At 31.7% G+C, this 20,410-nt stretch overlaps 1 protein-coding gene across 1 annotated transcript in view; it reads right to left on the bottom strand.

Moving 5' to 3' along the window:
• The window catches only part of LOC118265287 (zinc finger and SCAN domain-containing protein 21), a 79,815-nt gene that overhangs the window by 11,205 nt on the left and 48,200 nt on the right, over positions 1–20,410 (bottom strand). The window contains exons 4-5 of the mRNA XM_035578096.2: positions 15,275–15,541; positions 13,798–13,967 (exon numbers count right to left, since the gene is read on the bottom strand). Of these exons, the coding sequence (XP_035433989.1) occupies positions 13,798–13,967; positions 15,275–15,541 (437 nt within the window). The remainder of the gene's footprint in view (positions 1–13,797; positions 13,968–15,274; positions 15,542–20,410) is intronic.

The raw sequence follows: 20,410 nt of genomic DNA, 5'->3' as shown, positions 1-20,410 counted from the left end.
GGTTGTTTTAATGTGTTATGTTTACGAGTATTTAGTAGAAAATTAATAGTTATTTTTGTTGTCTGCAGTTTTTAGTCAGATAACGTAATAACATTGACGTTGATATTCCTACTTATCTTTTATTTTTAGTTTTTATGTTTTCCAGTTTAGTTGTAAATATTATGTTGTATATTGAATGTTAAAAAATATTTAAATTAAATATAAAACATCCGAATGTATTTGTGTCAGTTTCAACTGGACTATTTTTACTATTGATGATTGCGTACCACCATCTCAATAAATAAAATACATTGAAGTCTAATAATTTTATGGTAATCTAACTGTAAAAATCTACTTACAACTAGATAATTAAACGATCGCAACTCTTACAAATACGGATGCAACGTAGATTAATAATAATTACAACCTTTACTGCACATCTAGTACTTAAGCCACATTATAAAACTGCAATTAATATCAACATCATCCAAGTACAATCGGCAAAGTTTTCTTAGTACGCTAAAAAAAAAATCTGTGGCAAACTCGCCATCCACCGAGCGTTTTTCCTGTAGACACTAGCGCCGAGTGCACGCGAGTATCGCCTAACGATGGTCAACCGACAACGTTGTCGATTGTACATTGCATACAACGTTAGCAAATGCGAATCTACCGTGACAATACACTGTAACAATAGCGCATAATCACGCTCCGATATTTATTGCGCGGAAAAAAAAATCATAACAATAATTGACACATCAGTTTTTACATACAATTGAAGCAGAAAATGATAGCCACACGCATTTCTTGATGCTTCAGAAAAAAAATCAAAGATGGCGCGTGTTCGTGGTTGATTAAAATGAATTATGATTGTTCGTTACAACATTAGGTCATTATTTGTAAATCAAGTGTATTGCTGTCTGACAATTGTCACGCGATGTACGGCAGTTATCGTGTACAATGTAGTTCATAAAAAAGTGCACCCGGATCGTTTGTGCAATTATAATGTAAATGAAATGGGCTACTGATTATTGTGTGGTGAAATTGTTGAGCATATGTTTTGATTTGTTTTTTTTTTGTGGTGTAATGTGTATTCAGTGTTGATGGTGATTGTTTTAAGAGTACGGTAATCTTATTGACATTTATTGTATAGAACAAATTTTGTGGTTGCTGAAGACTTAAAAATATGATGAGTATCACCCCGAATGATGACTGAAAATTAATATTTCTAGATTATCAAAGGTATGAATTAAGAAGTAAAATGGTGTTTTGATTTATGATACTAATGATAAGTTAACGACATTAATCAGCACGTGTAAAAAACTTTATACAAACAAGCGTTTACAACCTTATGAAGAAAGTGTATATCATAATAACGCTTTGCCAATCCAACCATTACTGATAGGCTACATAAAATCAGCACTCTAAAACAACCATTCAAAAGCGTTCCTCTGTTAAATGCTAAATACATCAAGAAGACATAGAACCAGGCTCATACAATCGCGATAAACCCTTTGTAGTACATAAAACCCTACAGCTTTCCTATGACATCAAACGGCGGCCACAACAAATCAAGTAACAAATGGTCAGTAAGTCATAAATTGGTGCTTTCTCATACATTTGCTACTACAGACCGTAAACAATCCCATACAAACGGGGCCTCTTTCATTTTGTGTAACATTAAAATGTATAAGTTATATTGTGATTAAAATGCATTTACAATCGGACTATAAACTTTGGATATTTTTGACAGGAGAATGATTAAATGAAAGTTGAGATACTAATGTGATGAACTGATTTGATGACTGAAGCGGTGTTCTTTTGTGTCTTTGAATGGACATTTGTCTGGAACAGGTCATTTCTGGCACCGATAGGAAAACTACGACAAATAATTAGTTTAAACGCATTTTAATGAAAATAAGTTGTTAACTAAAAATCACAGCTTACTCACGTAAATAGTGGAGGAAAGCTCTACTAGTTTCGGGTCACAGAGGGACTCTTCATCATGAGCAGCATGTGCAGACGTAGCCTAGGATTAGGCTAAAGAGTCTCTCGGTGACTCGAAACTAGTATAGCTTATCTCCATTAATTTACGCAAGTAAACCGTGATTTTTATTTAATATAGTCAGTTATACTGTTGTAAATGTAAACACTTACTAAAATTACACAGAGAACTATCCACATTCTAATTAGTCACATTCATTCATAAAACACAACCGAAAATAATAATAATTTTGTACAAAATATGACCAGTTGCCACAATCAGTATAGACTCCATTAAGATCACTCCTATCATCTCTATACGAAAATTATCAGATGAAATAAAACCGACTGATCGATATACATTGATTTTTATGTAGACCAAAATCAATTAACGATAAAAGTCGTCAGTTTACATCGTTTTCACAAACATATCCAAATAAGTATGTCAATAAAAACACTCGTATACACTTCTATGTTACCGACGCTTAATTAGTGCTCTGTGAAATGTATCGATGTTTGATTTTATTAGTATTGATAGATAAATATCGATTTTTACTTGTTTTTGACAGTTGATTTTGGTTCATCGTGATTTCGTAATGTTACTGTTTGGACAAATTATTTATATTGGATGTGTTGCATTTTCGAAAGTGTTATTTTGTCATAATTAAAATAAATAATATAACTCTGACAAAGATTTGCTTAATATGAAAAAAGTGTGTAGCATTTTTTCATACTTTTGATTGCCAAATGTACCTACCTTTAGCTCTTAAATTGTCATTCAACCAATCAATCAATTATTATGCAACACAATACTAAAATTTTCTTTTAGATAACTATTTATTATATCGATTCTCACACATCTATCGTTAAAAAAATCTCGATAAAATAGAATAACGACAAAAGTACAATATTTATTAAGACGTTTTACTCTAACGGTCGAAATGAGAGCTTGTTTTATATGCATACGGACAAACGATTGGTGATTGGTCTCCAATTTCGGACCAATATAAAAAAAAAACTGTACCAGTTTAAATTGTCAACTTGCTGCTTTGTTAATTACTTGAGTAGTCTCAGAGCCAGTTATATGAAGAAATGTGTTATCGATGTAATCCGTTGAAGAATTTCAAGCATTATTAGTTTAGTGGTTTGACAGATTAACCACGTGTAACGCATACGACGTGTTCGTTTGTCACTTGTGTTTTGTATCTGTTGTGTGGTTAAGACATGAAATGTAATAATTATTCTGTTATATTGTGTTAGTTTCAAATATAAGAAATTCATTAAGTGTTTACTACGAGTAAATAGAAAAAAATACTAAAGATATTATAAACCTTTCATTCCTTTTTGACAGTTATTAATAACAAAATTATTAATTTGCACACTTTTAAAATAAATAAATTCGCGCATTCACTTTTACTCAATTCCAGGTAGGCGTGGTAAAATAGCAGAATTAAAAAACAATTTAAAAGTTAATTTCGATCGAGATATTTTTTAACATTTATCACTTATTTAGATTTGTAAATCCTGACGCCCCTAGCTCTTGGTCTATAATGAATTCAACCGAAATGTACGACGACGTCAGAAGTCGACAGATATAGACATAAACTAGTCGCCATATAACGCCCAGATTATTCGAAAGTCTTTGGTAACCAATAAAAATTCATTAACCGACTTCCTGTTAAAACAAGTGGTATTATGGTTTCTGATACTCGTGTATTATGTGGGCCTAATTATTCTCGTTGGAATGCTATTCTCGCCAAATTAATGTAGCTACGTTTGATTTGTATTTAACTAAATCATGTTTTTTATATATTTTTAACCGACTTCAAAAAAAGGAGGAGGTTCTCAATTCGACCGTATTTTTTTTTTTTTTTTATGTATGTTAATCGATATCTCCGTCAGTTATAGACCGATTTGAGAAATTCTTTTTGTGTTTGAAAGAGTACGATGTCCGTGTGGTCCCATAAAATTTTTTTAAAGTCTGACCATAAATGTGGAAGATAATCCAGGGAACTCCTCAAAAATGAACAGAATGTGCTCTGCGTTTGAGTTTAAGTGATGTATATTAGCTTATCTTTCTGAGTAACCATACAATTCAGGACAGATAGTAGCATATCTGGTATAGAATGATGGGTAGCTTGATGTGCTGTCTGATTTACATGTGTATGTAGGTACCTAATCTGTTTGTGTTTGACAAATGCATATCTCTGGCAGTTATAGTCCGATTTGAGAAATTCTTTTTGTATTTGAAAGAGTACGATGGCAGTGTGGTTCCATATAATTGTTTTTAAAGTCTGACCATAAATGTGGAAGATAATCCAGGGAACTCCTTAAAAATGAGCAGAATGAGCTCCGCGTTTACGTTGAAGTGATGCATACTAGCTTATCTTTCTCAGTAGCCATAAAATTCAGGACAGATAGTAGCATATCTGGTATAGAATGATGGGTAGCTTGATGTGCTGTCTGAATTACATGACTGTATACCTATGTGGGTATCTAATCTGTTTGTGTGTTTGACAACTGACTATGTATGTAGCTTATGAACAGGTTACTGTTAGCTGTCGGCTCGGCAGATCATCAGTAAGGGTATCAGGTTAATATACATTTGAAAATAATGTAATTATGCGTCAATATGGATAGATATTAATATTATTCATTTACACGGCACTGTCTCATATGAGCAGCGCGTTTAATAGGTCAACCCATACTCAAATAAGTTATTCACTAAAAATCAAGAAATAAAAAACAATTTTAACAAAAAAAAAACCGACTTTATTCCAAAACAAATTAATATGCACTAAAAAGTAAAAGAAATAATTGCGTATTTTTCAACAACTTAATAGATCAACTAACTTTACTAATCACACACACATTATAATGTAAGTAGGTACAATTTTTGTTATTTTTGGAGTCGGTGTCAGCCTAGGAAACGCCAACAGCTAGCACGGCACGGCACGAGCGGAGTGTTGGTTATGTACCTACTTACAACTGGTGTAAAACTGTAACGTTTTGTTGTGATAATAGGTAAATAACAAACCTATCTTAGTTGGCTGACACCGACTCCAGAAATAACAATAATTGTACCTACTTACATTATAATGTGTGTGATGAGTTAGTAAAGTTAGTTGATCTATTAAGTTGTTGAAAAATACGCAATTATTTCTTTTACTTTTTAGTGCATATTAATTTGATTTTATACCGTTCGATTCTTAATGTGTTGTATTTTGATTAAATGGTTCGATTTTTTAAATTTTATTTTTGTGTCACTCATGATCACCTGATTGATAATATTTTGTTGTTTATGTGTGGATTAAAAATAATTAATGTTGAAATTTGATCGAGTTTGTAATTTTAAGAGTAAGAAAAAGTAATTTTCTAGTTCACATTGGCTAGAATTAATCAATGGTTGTCACTCTAGATGAAAAATAATTATGAACAGAGGTTTGTTTAATTTTATATCCTTGATTAGCCCGCGCACCCATGGGATAAAAAGATAAAAAATTACCCAAGCCACTTTTACCATGTCTGTAAACTAAATATCATCAAAATTCGTTCAGTAGTTTCAGCGTGACTGACGGACAAACATCCAAATAAACACAACAACCTGGATTATGAACAGGTAAAACACCTTACTGCAGACAATGTCCTTTTTTTTAAATAGAACATCTGTTAGAAATATTAACACAAAAAGGCTATCAAAATGTCTTTCACTATCTAACCCGTAATTGCACACAGAGACCGTTTTAACCGATTTTAAAGGCCTTATTAGGGCAGGTGCACATGACAGGCGCACGCACCGGCCACCAATAAGTTTTTAACGATAATATAAAAGCAATATGGTATCGTAAAACCTTGTATCAATTTATTCCGGATTAAATTTATTTTATTCGACAATAACACATTGTTCAATTAATTTATTAGAAGTTTGACGAAATGTCGATTAAAAATTAATAGCACTATTTAATTTAGTTGTGCGAAAATTTTATGGTACAAATTAGTCCTCATCCTTATTATTATTATATATGGTTTAATTTCATTAAATTAAACTACAGTGAAACCTCGTTAAGTGAGACACCAAGGGACCTTCAAATTGGTATCACTTATAGAGGTATTCCACTAACCCAGTGTCTCAGATAACCAGGTATAAATAAACATTTGTCTCATTTACAGAGGGTTCCATTAATGGAGGTGAACATACGGGTTATTTCAGAAAAAGAGGTGTGATTCTTAAATAAAACAATGTGTTATGTGCACATTATAAATGAATAAGAATAAGTAAATCAGCAAACAAAACGATGTTGTCCCAGTTATTGAGGTTTAAGCATTAAAATTCACTTGCTGTCTCAGTTATAGAGGTAACTAAGATGATAAATCGAAAGAACGAATCCCAGATAAAGAGGGTTGTTTGTCCCACTAATAGAGGTAATTCAGTGCCAATGGGTAGGGACCTCAGTATGAGTTTCATTTGTGGAGGTTTCTCACTTATCCAGGTCCCACTTAACCAAGTTTCACTGTAAATATATAACCTATTTAAATATATTTGCTGATTGACAGGTGCCGTTTGTGAGCTAGTTATTTCATTGTCAATTGAGTTATAAATTTGAAAGCTATTAAAATACAGATGAACTTCTTTTCATCCAGTAATTTATAAACTATTTTTCTTTTATATCGAGTAACTACTTAATTAGCAACAAAATAATCTTTACATCTAAAGGATGCGTGAGAACACTTGATCATGGGATATTAGTTTCTTTTTTATATTAATTGACTTTGCTAGCCAATTTTAGTTACTATGCTGCAATTTTACTGATTTTGATCAATTTTATATTTTAAATTTCGTGAAACATACTAATTTCGTTATAAGTCATAAAGACTGTCGTCGCTTCGTGTGTCGCACAATGCTGCTCATGAATATGAGCCCCTAGTATGGCTTGAAATTAGTCGAGTTTGTCGTCAAATGGTTATCGTAAGCCAAAATACATAATCATTGAATTGGATCAATTAGGACATATCACAAGCTAAATATAATTAGAAATGGTAAAATTTTATAAATATAATGAGATGCATTTTTTGAAACTGTCGTTAAAAATAACCTAGTCGTTAATTTTAAGTTATAAAAAAATCACAGTCGATCGGAAATGAAAGAACAACACATAATATTTATAATAATACATCAGCTGCTTCTATCCCTCTGTCGTAAAAGTCAAGTAAAGGAAACATGCGATGTGTTTGCCACCTGTCTCCTCTTGAGTTTATTGCTTTTGGTGTGTTTCTCAATAGCCTTTTTGAATTGTGTGTCATCAGCTTTATAACAGTCGTTGAAAGGTTTAGTCATAATTGTAAGATTTAATTTTGTACTATATCTTATTTTGGTTAAAAAAATCATTGCTTGACTTGAAATTAAATTAATTGTAAATGAAATATAAAAAACCTGTGGATAAGGCTTTTTTAATTCCTATTTTTGGAACAATATTTACAGTTAATTTTGAAAAGTTGTATACATTTCAACTATTTTCAAATGCATAATTAAACGTAGTCCTTTTAGAACAAGTATACAATGGCTGACACAAGTGTCGGTCGGTGGTAGTACTGACAAACGCAAATCACATTCTGATTTGAGACAACCACCAATCTTATTGACTCCTTGTTACTCAAATTGTGTGGTCCAAGTTATGAAAAATTGTAGGAAACAAGCCGTGTAAGACATTTATACATTAGAAGATGTTATAAAAAGTCAATATTTTCCAATAAGTCATTATTATTTCGAACCTTAACCAAGCTTTGTTTATTTGCTGAAAAAAGTGAAGTTAGGTGATTTGCATTTGGCACCTGCATGCTTGAAATTAATTATTTCTGACTAGTCTTAAAAATCAAAATAATAGTTAATAGTAACTTTATTAAATCAAACATAATTTAAAATGAAATTAAAAGACTTTTCTAGTATAAGTACGACATACTCTTATTTTACAATCATAATCGGCAATATTCATCCCTACCACCTTTTATAGCAAAGTTCACAAAACGCCATCTCCTAACAAAATGGACCACAACACCCCGCTTTGTGCGGCTACCAATTGTGAGGACGCAACACCGTGACAGACGAACAGACAGACTGACAACAAACAAATAACGAACCTCTAACGAGTGGAAAAGTGTCAAGTGCGCGCGCAGATGACCGCTGGTTGTAAGGAAGGACCGTTTTACGCAACGCGGAAAATAAAAGGCTCTATGTATGGATTTTGGTTAGAGGTAAGCAAATGGGCATATGATTAGCAGTGGACAGTCTTGTGGCTGATGTGATGACGATGATGAAGTTAATGCTTGTTGAAAATTTTCAGTATAGAGTATAAGTAGAAACTAATAGCATTTCAGGAGACAAGTTGACATTAGAGAGGACCTACTAGCATTTGAGGACACATTATTTGACGTTAGCAAAAACTGAGTTTGACTTTTTAAGGGGGAAGTCATCCAATGACTTCTCCCGCCTTGGGTGAGGTGAGAGGGAGTGTCAGACTCTTACTAATTAAAAACCACCCCGTTCCTACTCCATTCCTTCAAGCTCGAGCCCCGATAAACCCGATAGGTAGTCCTTGGCTCCGGACTTTATCCATGCTCATTGATAAAGAAGGTTTTTTTTAGAATTGATAATTATATTCCAGTTATGTCGGTCTTCTAAAAACATCATAAAGTTCCATTTCAAAACTAATTGACATCTCAGTCTTCGTTTATTTTTTCTTTTTTCATTCATAACATCTAAATCTCTGATCTGTAACTCACAACTAAACCAATGAAGCGACAATCTGTAGATGTTTTTTTTTTTTTTAATTCGATATGTCGGCTACAGCTTGTCCGTTGTCGAGATTTTCGTGTGTCAGCCATGACAGGTGATACTTGCCGACATTTTGACGACATTACACACCTTTAGAATATTTATTATGAAGGCATTTATTTTACCTGTCGCATGTAATTGTGTAACTTTCGAAAAATATCTTTTTGCATAAATTAATTAATGAAAAATGTTTTAAATACCGTTAAGAAAATGAGATTTAAGTCGTAAATCGGACATAACTGCGATCGAAGGAAATAATATCATCCTGTAAAGTAAGGTATAAACTAAATCCTGAAAGGCCCATACATTGCCACCCGTAACTAGCCCATAAAATATACCTACCAAACTGCTGGCTATTGTGTATCACTCGATTCCATCAAGCTATTGTGAAGCCTGCATTATTATTTACCTTTTCTATACTTAACGATCCGTCCAATACTGTCCAGTTTAATTCAGCGGCTCAGCCCTGTGACAGCTGAAAAGATCCATTTTACGAGGCAGAATAGCCGATCGATCAAAGACCTAACGAATAAATGGTAGTCTATCAATTTTCTCTACTCACAGATGTTCAAATACCAACCAATCTAGATTTAGATTCCAATAAGTGGTCTAGAAATTATTTTATTTTATTCGGACCGATTAAATAAATTAACGTAAATTGCTTCATAATTATCCTTTATAGATATTTTAATAGATAGAAGCGAATTCATTTCTTTTTTTTTTCGAATTGACAAATTAGTGGATTTTGCGGAATTCGTTTTATCGTCGGTTTTGTAATTTATTTTATTTGCTTGTAAAATTTCCGCATTATGCATTTTGTTTTTGGCTAGGGTTGTTACTTTTCGAGAATAAACAATTTCAACTTGTTAGCTCTGTCAAACAATTATATTCATTACTGGAGTTGTAGAAAAACGTTTTAACTGCCGAAATTCGAGTTCCCATGAGTTCACGGACCGTATCGTAAGCAAAAGACGTTGCCGAAGACGGCAGGAGCATCAGACCGTGGCCATATGGTTCACACGATCGTATGTGAACCTGTAACGCACTGCCACATCAAAAAAAGGGCGTAAGTCAAGAACCAAAAAGTAAATTACAAAGAACACGTTACGTCTTATATTCCTAAAGGGGTAGGCAGAAGTGTACATTATGGCAAATAATGCCGCTATACAATGTAACCCTACTTTTCACCGTTTTGTGTTATAAGTCCCATGTAATAGGGGTGAGTGTATTGTCATATACTGGATACTGGCCATATTAATTACAAAGAACATGATACTATTTATTCTCATAATGATGTTCGGGAATACCTACTATACAATATATAAATGAAATTCAATTCTAGTATTCAGCATTTAAGTGTCATTTTTCAAATTCATAATTAAAGTATTTACGCTCTTTAGGTTTTTATCTTTTGCGTCAGGACACTACTAGTGTCTTTTGTTTCGGATTCACGTATGATTTTATTACGAGATTTTTTATCTCAAATCTTATTAATTGTTGTGTTATTTAACACGGAATCTTGTTAGTTGAGGATTAAGGTAATAAAGTTTGAGTACCTACCTATATTAATTTTTATCAAAAAGATAATACGTAAAGTAATTTTCCACGACTGAACGCAGTTTCCCAAAATTAGACATAAAGCTTACTTAGGTACGTACCTTTAATATTATAAGATTTTTGATTAAAACAAAGTTGCGAATGAGTCAAAGTCATAATTAAATTATTTATTCCAAACCATAAGCTCGTTCTAAAGTGTGTAGCCTTTAAAAGAGAAGAACAAGGAACAAAAAAAAAAAATACACGTATACAATTTCTTTGAAAGTGATGTGTTGATGAAAGAGAAGTTCAAATTCGGTATTATTTTTTCTTTTATTTGTACATGTACAAATAGAATGACTTGCTTTTTATACCATTTAATTAAATTTATTAAATAAAATAAATAAATCCGTTCGAAAAACCGCTCAACCTTAAAAGAACAATATTTTGAGCAGAACAATAAAACAAATCAAAGAAAGTAATTCAGACGGTATAATATACCCGATTGCCTTTAATGATTTCAGCATTGTTTCATATCGTCGATACATCAATGTATGCGTCACACGTTGATGACTATAGCAGTTCCCACGTTGACCCGCAATTTATTGGCCCTTACTTAACAGTAACTACCTGTGACCGCAGGTGCGTCTTAAGGAATAAGGGATGTAGAGCATGGTGATGCTCTTTTTTATTATTTTTTTTTTTTTTGAATAAGTTTGTGACGTATATCTTTGGTGATTTGGTTTTAGATAGTGTCGTAAATTGGATGAAGGGGACGTTGATTTTGTTTGATTTAGCAGAATAATTATATATGTATTTTAGATATATCTGGTAAATGATTTGTTTGGAAAGAAAACTTAAACGTATGGTAATGCAATACTATAAAGTAAGAAATAATTAGTAAGAAATATTTTTAATGAAGTAAATAAAGTAAACTATGATTTTGCCGCGTATGTAGATCTTGTTTAAGGCTCCGAGATAACTCGAAATTTGTCGAGAATTTACAAATTAAATAGAACATAAAAATATTAGATTCAAAGTTAAAGTCTAATCATTTATTACTATAGATACTTTTGAAATGTAAACTATATTTATTTTTCTATGTTATAATTATATAGTATAGTATTTTTAAAAACATTCTTATTTCAAAATCCAGTTTGTGCCAGCCCTGTGCTCACTGACCGTAGACATTTGTGTGATTTTCTTAAGTCGTGTACACATGAGGTCATAGTTAAATAAGTAAAAACTTAAGGTGGGGCGTTATGGGAACTGAGCACGGTAACTCCACAGTATAATGTGTGGCTTTACCAAACCATAGTATAGCACTTAGGTGTATTATCATCATTTAGAACTTTACTTAATTGTCTTGTATGGAGAACAAAGAATATTTTCTTTTAATTAAAATTGAGTGTTGGCTGTGTGAATGTTTCCTTTTTTTTAGTGTTGTTTTGATATCTTATTATTGATGAGGATGCTAATAGATGTGTTTTTAATAAATTAATCGCACTAATTAAAATAAATGCGAATATTTGAGAGTTTGTATGTTTGTTACTTAATCACGTGAAAATGGCTAAAAGGATCGGAATGAAATTTTGGAACAGGGGTAGATTATAGTCTCTTACTGACTAAATGCCACCCCGTTTCTACTCCTGCACTTTTTAAGCCGGAGCTCCGGCAACCACAGCAATAAGACAAACCTACTCCTTTTCATAAACACGGAACTTAGCAATACCTACATAGCATGCAACATAAAAACGCTGCAATTAAATGCATCTTCAAGATAAAACGTAATGAAAAGGATACGTTCATGTGAATTATCGTTAGAAAAACTATAATTGACATCATTGTTCCTCGTTCAAGGATAAATTATTGTGTTTTTTTTTTCTATAGTATTTCGCAAATGTTTCTCAATCGATGTTAGTTTTCCGTTGTTAGCATATGCTGTAATTTTTATTGTGCATTGTTTGTGTGCAATTGATTTTATTTTTATGTAAGTATTATGTTGTTAGATGGAAATTGATTTTTTATTACTATTTTCTGCTTGTATACTTATATTGACCAAGTTATAAAATTCTAAGTTTAGACAAATATATTACATATAATTATTAAATTAGTGAGGAAGTCTCTCCTTCTCGGGTTTGACCCGGTGAAAATGAGCACCGCGCCACGCGACCCGCAGGAAAAACGGTGCTCATTGCCCCCTACTAATTATTAATTTATAACTCTCCTCTGTTCTCTTCTGCTGACTTTTTGAATATTGATACTGTTATGTTACTGTTTTAAATATAATTATTATATATTCAATATTGATATTTTTTCTTACAAAGTTATATAACCTGTCCATTTAAGATAACCAAATACGGTTAAAACTTGTACATTTCAGAAAAATATGACAAACAATACCTTTGACGTCAATGTAACCAAAAAATATGCATTTTAATAATTTAAATTAGTGACTTTATTGTTAAAAAAAATATGAATTTAGATAACATTCTCATAAACAACATTTATATGTATGACATTTGAATATTTAAATTTAATATTTTACAAAATAATTTTGAATGTTCACAGATGAATTTAAATTTAATTTTGACTTTAACTAACGGCTGTAAAGTTGTAACTAATAATAACAAAGAATTAACGCTCATTTATTATTTTTATTGCATGTTACTTATTAGAAATTATTGAAAAATAATATAATTAAAAGGAGATATATTTTTCTCCCTTTTAGATATAAAAAAAAAACGAATCCAGTCAATCAATTATGAACTTTCCTTCCAAAACCATAATGACCAAAATCAATAAAACCTTACATAAAATACTTAGTAATACCCTTAGCAAAATCGCTTTAAAAAATGGTATGATTTTTCACGGAATGAATCAACGCAACCTACGACCTATTCCCACGGGTATGGTCCGGTGGGCATGACTTCTACGGACCGACGCACACGCATAGAATGGAGCTGTGTGTGAACTATATAATATGAGACCAAAACAAAGGATGGGGCTTACTGATCTGGGTGTAATATTTGTATCTTTGATGTTGGAGTGTTTTGAATTTAGCAGTAGAGAAGTTAATGAAATAGAGCCTTGACGAAAAATAATCTATGGAAGAAATAGGAGGTTATGATGTGACAACGTTATTCCTGAATAAGGGCGGAAATATGGAAAAGTAAATCTATATTTCTTTTGAGGTTCTACAACGTTTTTTATAATTTCCATTTTTATAAAAATGATTTCCCTGTTATGTATATTAAACACTAAGTTTCACTCCTATATTTATAGACATAGCTTTAAGACACATTCAACCCAGACCCAGAACAAAAATTTGCTGATCATACAAATAAGTAAATTAAAATCGCTACAAATTGTACTGAAGCTGGTGGCTCAGCCACTGCGCCAACAGAACAGTCAAATATGAGCTTTTTTATGAAGTTAAGGTTTTTCTTGTGCGGAATTTAGATAATCCTTACCTTTATATGTGTCATTCGATGGTAGTACAGGTTGGAGCTAGCCGTGAACCTCTTCCCACAGTGCTGGCATTGATGAGGTTTCTCCCCTGAATGGATTCTTCTGTGTGTGTTTAAACTGCTCGATGTACTGAAGCCTTTGTTGCATACCATACATACATGAGGCTTTTCACCTGAAAGCAGATATCTTGGTCAGATATTTCATTGATTTCGTATAGGTGGTTGAATTATACGTCACACAATTTTTAAATGTATGATGTTTGATCTTTGATCATAAAAAATGCTCTACTTTTTGCAATGTAGACTAAATTTGTTATAAGAAGCTCATCAAAATGCATTTCTAATTTGTCGAATACTTCTCACACTCTTAATAGTATACCATTTACATTTTAATATAAAAATTTAATTAGAACTTTGAAATTAAAAGCTGATTTATAAATACTATGTGATCTAGAATAATAATTGATTTATGTTCCTGACTGGTTCGCTTTAAAAGTGGATTTTAAAAATAATATTTGTAGATTCCTTAGCGTTATAAATAAAATGTAAAAGTAATAAATGTCTATAAAAATCTAGATGCTTTATGTAATCAAAAATGACATATCACTAAATTATATTACAGTAGTCAATTTCTTCGTTAAAACATATTTACGATGGACCTATATAGATTTGATTATTTTAATTAAGAATCGCCAAAGATATCGATTGAATTAATTAATAATTTATTTGTATTATTAATAGAGTTCTCTTGGTAGAGTAAATTAATATAACACTTATATTGTGTGGGAAACTACGTCATGACAATTTTAATGAAAAAATATCAGTCAAATTAATGAAGACCAAAATTAAGTTTAAGATCTGTGTTCAATTTTGTATTTAAAGTTATCTAAATTATTTAGTTTTTGTTCATTTTCGGTTTATATTTATAAATCTTAAATATTTTAGTCATAGTTAGTATTTTTTTATTTAGTTAATATATTTAAGTTACATAATTTTAGTTTTATTTTAATAATTATTTAATTTGTATGCAATATTCAAATAAAAACCTCTATATGTCAGTAGGTAGGTGTTATAAATTATCTAAATATAATTCATTTAAATCATTTTCCTAAATTATATGAAGTAGGTATGTAGGCAAGTGTCTCTAAGTAGGATTTTTTAATGTCATTTTTTAATATTATGATACATTACAAAATTTTAGTAAAATAAAGATTCGTCAATAAGTATTGCAGTAGACACACAAATATATTAAGTCTTTGACTGCCAATAGAAAACTGTTGAAGGCAAATCCTCCGCTAACGTCGGTCACCGGTAACCACCACGGCGTTCAATGTGTTAAGAAATATGCGACACAGATCGCTACACTGAACACGCTTTTATTGAACAAACAAAACTATTGCTTAAATGTCCCTATGGGGAAAGAATATATTATTATAAAAGAATATATATAAAAAAAAACTTTGTTACTAGACTTTCTTACCCGTATGTGTCCTCATATGACGTTTCAACAGCGAAGGTCTATCAAAGGCTTTCCCACAAACTTCACAAGGTAGTAACGCTCTTTCAGACTTAGCTGGTCTTCTTTGGATTTTCGGAGTCATATCCAGGAGTTCGTTTGATGAACCTGCTGATGATGACGTGAGGGAGTCTCCTGATACAGATTTGTGTTCATCTTCTGCACCAGATGGAGGGGATATTGGGAGTAGGACTCTTGATAGGAGTGATGTGGACAGGTCTAGTGGTGAATCTGTGAAAGAGAAATTTAGTTTAGTGATGATAATACAAATAGATGAAGAATTTAAAAAGCTGATGATATAATAATTGTTGGCTGTTTTGCAAGATAATACCTAATTAGTGCTTTTATATTAGCAACGTAAAGAACATGGTGCAGTGACATGGTAACAAAAACGTTGTCTTGTACAATTTAAAACAAAGTGACTGAATTATTTGGGTCACTTCAAGTTTATTGCTCTCCAAATAAGGATTTAATGAGAGCAAGACTATTTGTTCTATTGATCTCTAATCAATCTGTCAAATCATTAGCCTGACATAAAAATATATCAGAAACACATTCTGAACAACTCCCATTAGTTGAATAAAATACTGTTCCAACCATACAGACGGACAAGACCGCCGTTTTATTTATAGTGCTATATTTTTCTCACGAAGGGTGATGACATTAAACAGGTTGAAACGCCAACAATCAATTTTATAGATATCACTCAATCAGGCTTCATTATCAGATATTAAAATATATTTTTATGCTAACAAGCAACAAATCTTATAAACATAGCTTCCTAAGACACGTCACGTCATAATTCATAAATTCTTCCCCATCAACATACAACATCATAATTATCATTCTTCAAAATTGAATATTTTCACTTTATTGATATTAGTTTCTCGAAATACTACTATCGAAAAAATCCGAACGAATTTTACGGTGATTAGACGAGCAGTGGGCGCTTTTTATAAATCAGATCAAATGTTTTTATACAATTCCAATCAAGCAAAAATTTTTAATGAACCAATTTTATTGACAACCGTAAATTTCGCTATGGATCTTTGGTCAGTTTATGTTTATTGAGACCCGTCTTTAAATTTCTTTGATACGATTTAATTGGCGTCCCCAATTCCAACTTTTACTATTGAAGGTTGATCTTCAGTTGTTCACATTGAAGTTTCCGCGGAATTATAATGGAATGGATTGCAATAAATCTCGTATAGTGACGTCGAATGGCATGGATTAATTAGCGGCATGTTTGTGTTCTAGATCGAGGATAGGTAGTTTCTTTATCCGTAGTAAGGGTAGGTGTATTTCAAGATGAGAGGATAGAAAATTCTAGATATGGAGCGGCGACCGGACAGATGGGGGGACGATAATATCTCTCGCTAGTCGACTGTCCACGCTTCGTTTTGCCTACTTTATTTGCGTAGTGATGTACGGCCTTATAGGATTTTAATTTATTTATTCAATTACGTGGGCTGCGATAGAATATTGCTTTTTTTGTTTACGATAAGGTGTGAATATAAAACGAAGTTTATGAACAAAGTTTCGCCAGATAAGTTAGCAGGCTCTGCGATAAATTGTGAAATAAATTTTAATACAGAGTAAAGAAATAATAAAGCTTATTTTTTCAATAAAATGAAACCGAATGATTGAAAAATTGTAACAAAAAATTAAAAACACGTTTTGCGAATTAAGTGTTTTAAAAACTTTAGTTAATACTCAAAATCTACATAAACCAATGTCAAAAACATTTTCTAGCTAGACCTGTTTTTTTAACAGATTTCAGAAATCAATATTCTAAAATCCCAACTCATTTCTATTTAGATCAGAATTCATAATACGGTTTATGCGATGCGATCAATATACACACAAACGATGCCGCCGTTATCAAACTATATGTAACTTAACTGGTCTTAGGCCGTGAACACACTGAGCACATTCATGAAAATGTCTATCGTCTGTCGGTGTTTCTGTACTAGCCTAATAATTGCTAGGATAATCCTTTTAGCATGCCTACTTAAGTGGATTAACATTGAATTGCGGAGAATTAAGATGATTATTGGTAAAGTTTTGATATACCTAATTTGTATTTAAATGTATTTAAAATAGGAAAAGTGAGTATCTTGATATTTACACTTATATTCGTATTTTGGAGAGCAATTGATGTTGTACGGTACGGTACGTTGATACGATAGTGGATAAATTTGGAAAAGCTTTTATCCTGCAGTGGATGAAAATAAGTCAAAGGTGCCAAATTTTTTGTAGTGAACCTTTTATTTTGAGACTATTTCTTTGAGCCTCAGTTAAAGCTCTCGTTCACTACACAAGGTAATCGGCAAATAGAGTTGAAACATACGATCAATTCACATATTCAATCCATACACAACGTTTGGGCCAACACACAAACATTGGCCCAACAACCCATTTCCCCAAACCACATAAATTTATTGAACGAAAACAACTTATTTCTGCACAATGTGTACAGCTTTAGTATAAAAAAGCTATCTGGAGTGCCGACTACCGAACCGCGACGCGATCCAAGTAGGAATTCTCTTTGATGCGCCCGCGCCGACTGTATCGCGACTGTCGCGATATTGTGTTAGTGTGTGTGTGTTTTATGGAACGGTTTTTAAAATTATTTCGGCAATATTTTCTGTGTTCTTTTGTGATTTATTATTTTCATTATTTATTTATTTTTTTGGTATTATTTTATAAATTATTTATTTGTGTGTTTTATCTTTTTATGTCTATTCATATATTTGAAAATTTGTCCACACATTAAGATTTACATATTTGAATGCCTAATATCGTTGTTTAAATTTAATATTCATAGTCAATAAAGCCAATAAAATCAAACATGTGACAAATTCTCAATAAAAAATAAATACTAGCACAAAAATTTGAATATCACTTCAATTAAGTGATATTACTAACCTGTGATATTTCAATTAAGCGATATTTAGTTTAAAGTGAAAAACATTTTAATTTTATGACATGTACTCAATAATGGAAGAATCTTTAAACATTTGTGTAACAAATAGCGTGTGAAAATATCCACTTAACGTTTTAAGTAGTACATTTCTTTTAATTATTTCACTTTAGCGGGTTACTGTGAAGATTGCTAATGGATTAGATATAAATAATATTATTAAACATATTGATTTATTAGTTTGGTAGATTCACACGGTCTTTGGAACGATGACCTGAGTTTTGCTAAGATATGTAGACGTCTAGAGTCGCCTAGCGGGTTACCGGGGCTCCGGCTTTAAAAAGCAGGAGTAGGAACGGGGTGGTTTTTAGTCTGTAAGAGTCTGATAGTCCCTGTTACCTCGTCCAAGGCGGGAGAAGTCATTGGATGATATTCCACGCTTAAAAAAAGAAGTCTAAAGTCTAGAGTCCTAGATAAACTTTGATGAATTAAGTGAAAAAAGAAAGTTGAAGTGAAATATTGCAGGCGTTTAATTAAAGTGCAAATTGGTATGTGTTTTGTAAAATGTATCACATTTTAAAAGACTGTTTTAATTTTTGATGTGGATTTTTCATTTAAGAATCACACGTCGATGACCGATTGTCGATCGGTCATCGACATTTTTTCTAACTAATCAATTGAGTAAATGCGACTTTACAGGAATCAAAATGTTGAATAATTATTTTTGTTAACTATTAAATAAATCAGATTCTTTGTGAAATGTCTTCCACTTATTTGTATGATAGTAGCATTTTTGTTTTTACGTTTTTAATTATGGAAAAAATTGCAAGTGCAAAATCATTTTATAAACACCATATTTTTTTCAATCTCATAGTAACACTACATGATTAAAGTTTGCTAAATCTAAGTCCGTCCACTGCAACTACGGACTTGGAACAAAATAGACTTCATGATCATAAAATCGATATTAATAAAAGCAGTAATTATATTTTACTGTTTATCGATTTGATAACGCATTTTACGTCTTCATATTGGCCGTACAGTTTTATGTGAATTTAATGCCGAACCATAATAATTATCGAGCGAGAAGATACTTAGTATCTATATCAGTAATTGTAATCTAGGTAATGTAGTCGTTTGGTTTCATAAAGGAATAAAAAAACTAAACTGTGTCCTGTCTTTCTGCTGATAAGAAAAACGGTAAACTGTGGATGTGGTCTATTGACGAGATGTTGGCGATAATTTCATATCTTTTATTTATTTAGAAAACCAATTCTCTTTAACTTGGGCAACGTACTCGTAATTCAGTGTCTTTATAGGTAAGTACGAGATTTTTAAAGACCTTTTTGAATTAATTATTATGTTTTTCGTCTTACACACATAATTATTTGACGAGGTATTCGACTAGTTTCAAGCCATGCTAAAGGCTCATATTCATGAGCAGCATTCCGTGACAAATAATGCGGCGCATGTTGAACGATTTTGAAAAATGTTATTTGTTTTGTGCGTACTCTAAAAGTCATAAAAATAATGCAACCACTAACTGATAATAATATCGTCTTAAGATCTTACACAACTTTTCAAAATACAATTACCTCCACAGTCTTACCAGTCTTCTTCAAACCTACCACGCTTGATCGATGAGAAAAAAAAATGTATTAATTTAATATTTTTATATCCCGCGCGTCATAATAACTGTCTCGCCGTAATTTATGGTTCCCATAACATCGTGTAGACAGATTCACACACTATCTTACTTTCATTTTCTTTTGAATTAACTTCGTAAATGATCTGCTTATTAAGTTGGAAGAAAAAAGTCTTGAAATTACAGTTAAAATATTATAATATTAAAATTATACGTGAATTTCTTATGGATGAAGTTTACTTCTTGATATTTTACTCGACTGCTTCAGAAAGAAGATTATGTGTTTTGATTGAATATAATAATCAAAGTCAAAGCATTTATTTCAATTAATCCTAAATTAGACACTTTTGAAACGTCAAATTGAATTGTCTGTCTGTCAGTGAAGCTAGGTGCTCGTTTCAAAGTGTAATTTCCAATGGAAGGAATAATAGGAATATTTCTAGACAAAGCAAAAGTTTGGCCCTATTTAGTCTTCAATTAATTAGGTATCTTATATCAAATACATAATTAGACCAACATCATCAGAGTAGAG

The sequence above is a fragment of the Spodoptera frugiperda genome, chromosome 28 (genome assembly GCF_023101765.2).
Source record: "Spodoptera frugiperda isolate SF20-4 chromosome 28, AGI-APGP_CSIRO_Sfru_2.0, whole genome shotgun sequence".
Taxonomy (NCBI): domain Eukaryota; kingdom Metazoa; phylum Arthropoda; class Insecta; order Lepidoptera; family Noctuidae; genus Spodoptera; species Spodoptera frugiperda.
Note: the sequence above shows the minus strand (reverse complement) of the source record. Positions and strands in the feature narration are given on the sequence as shown.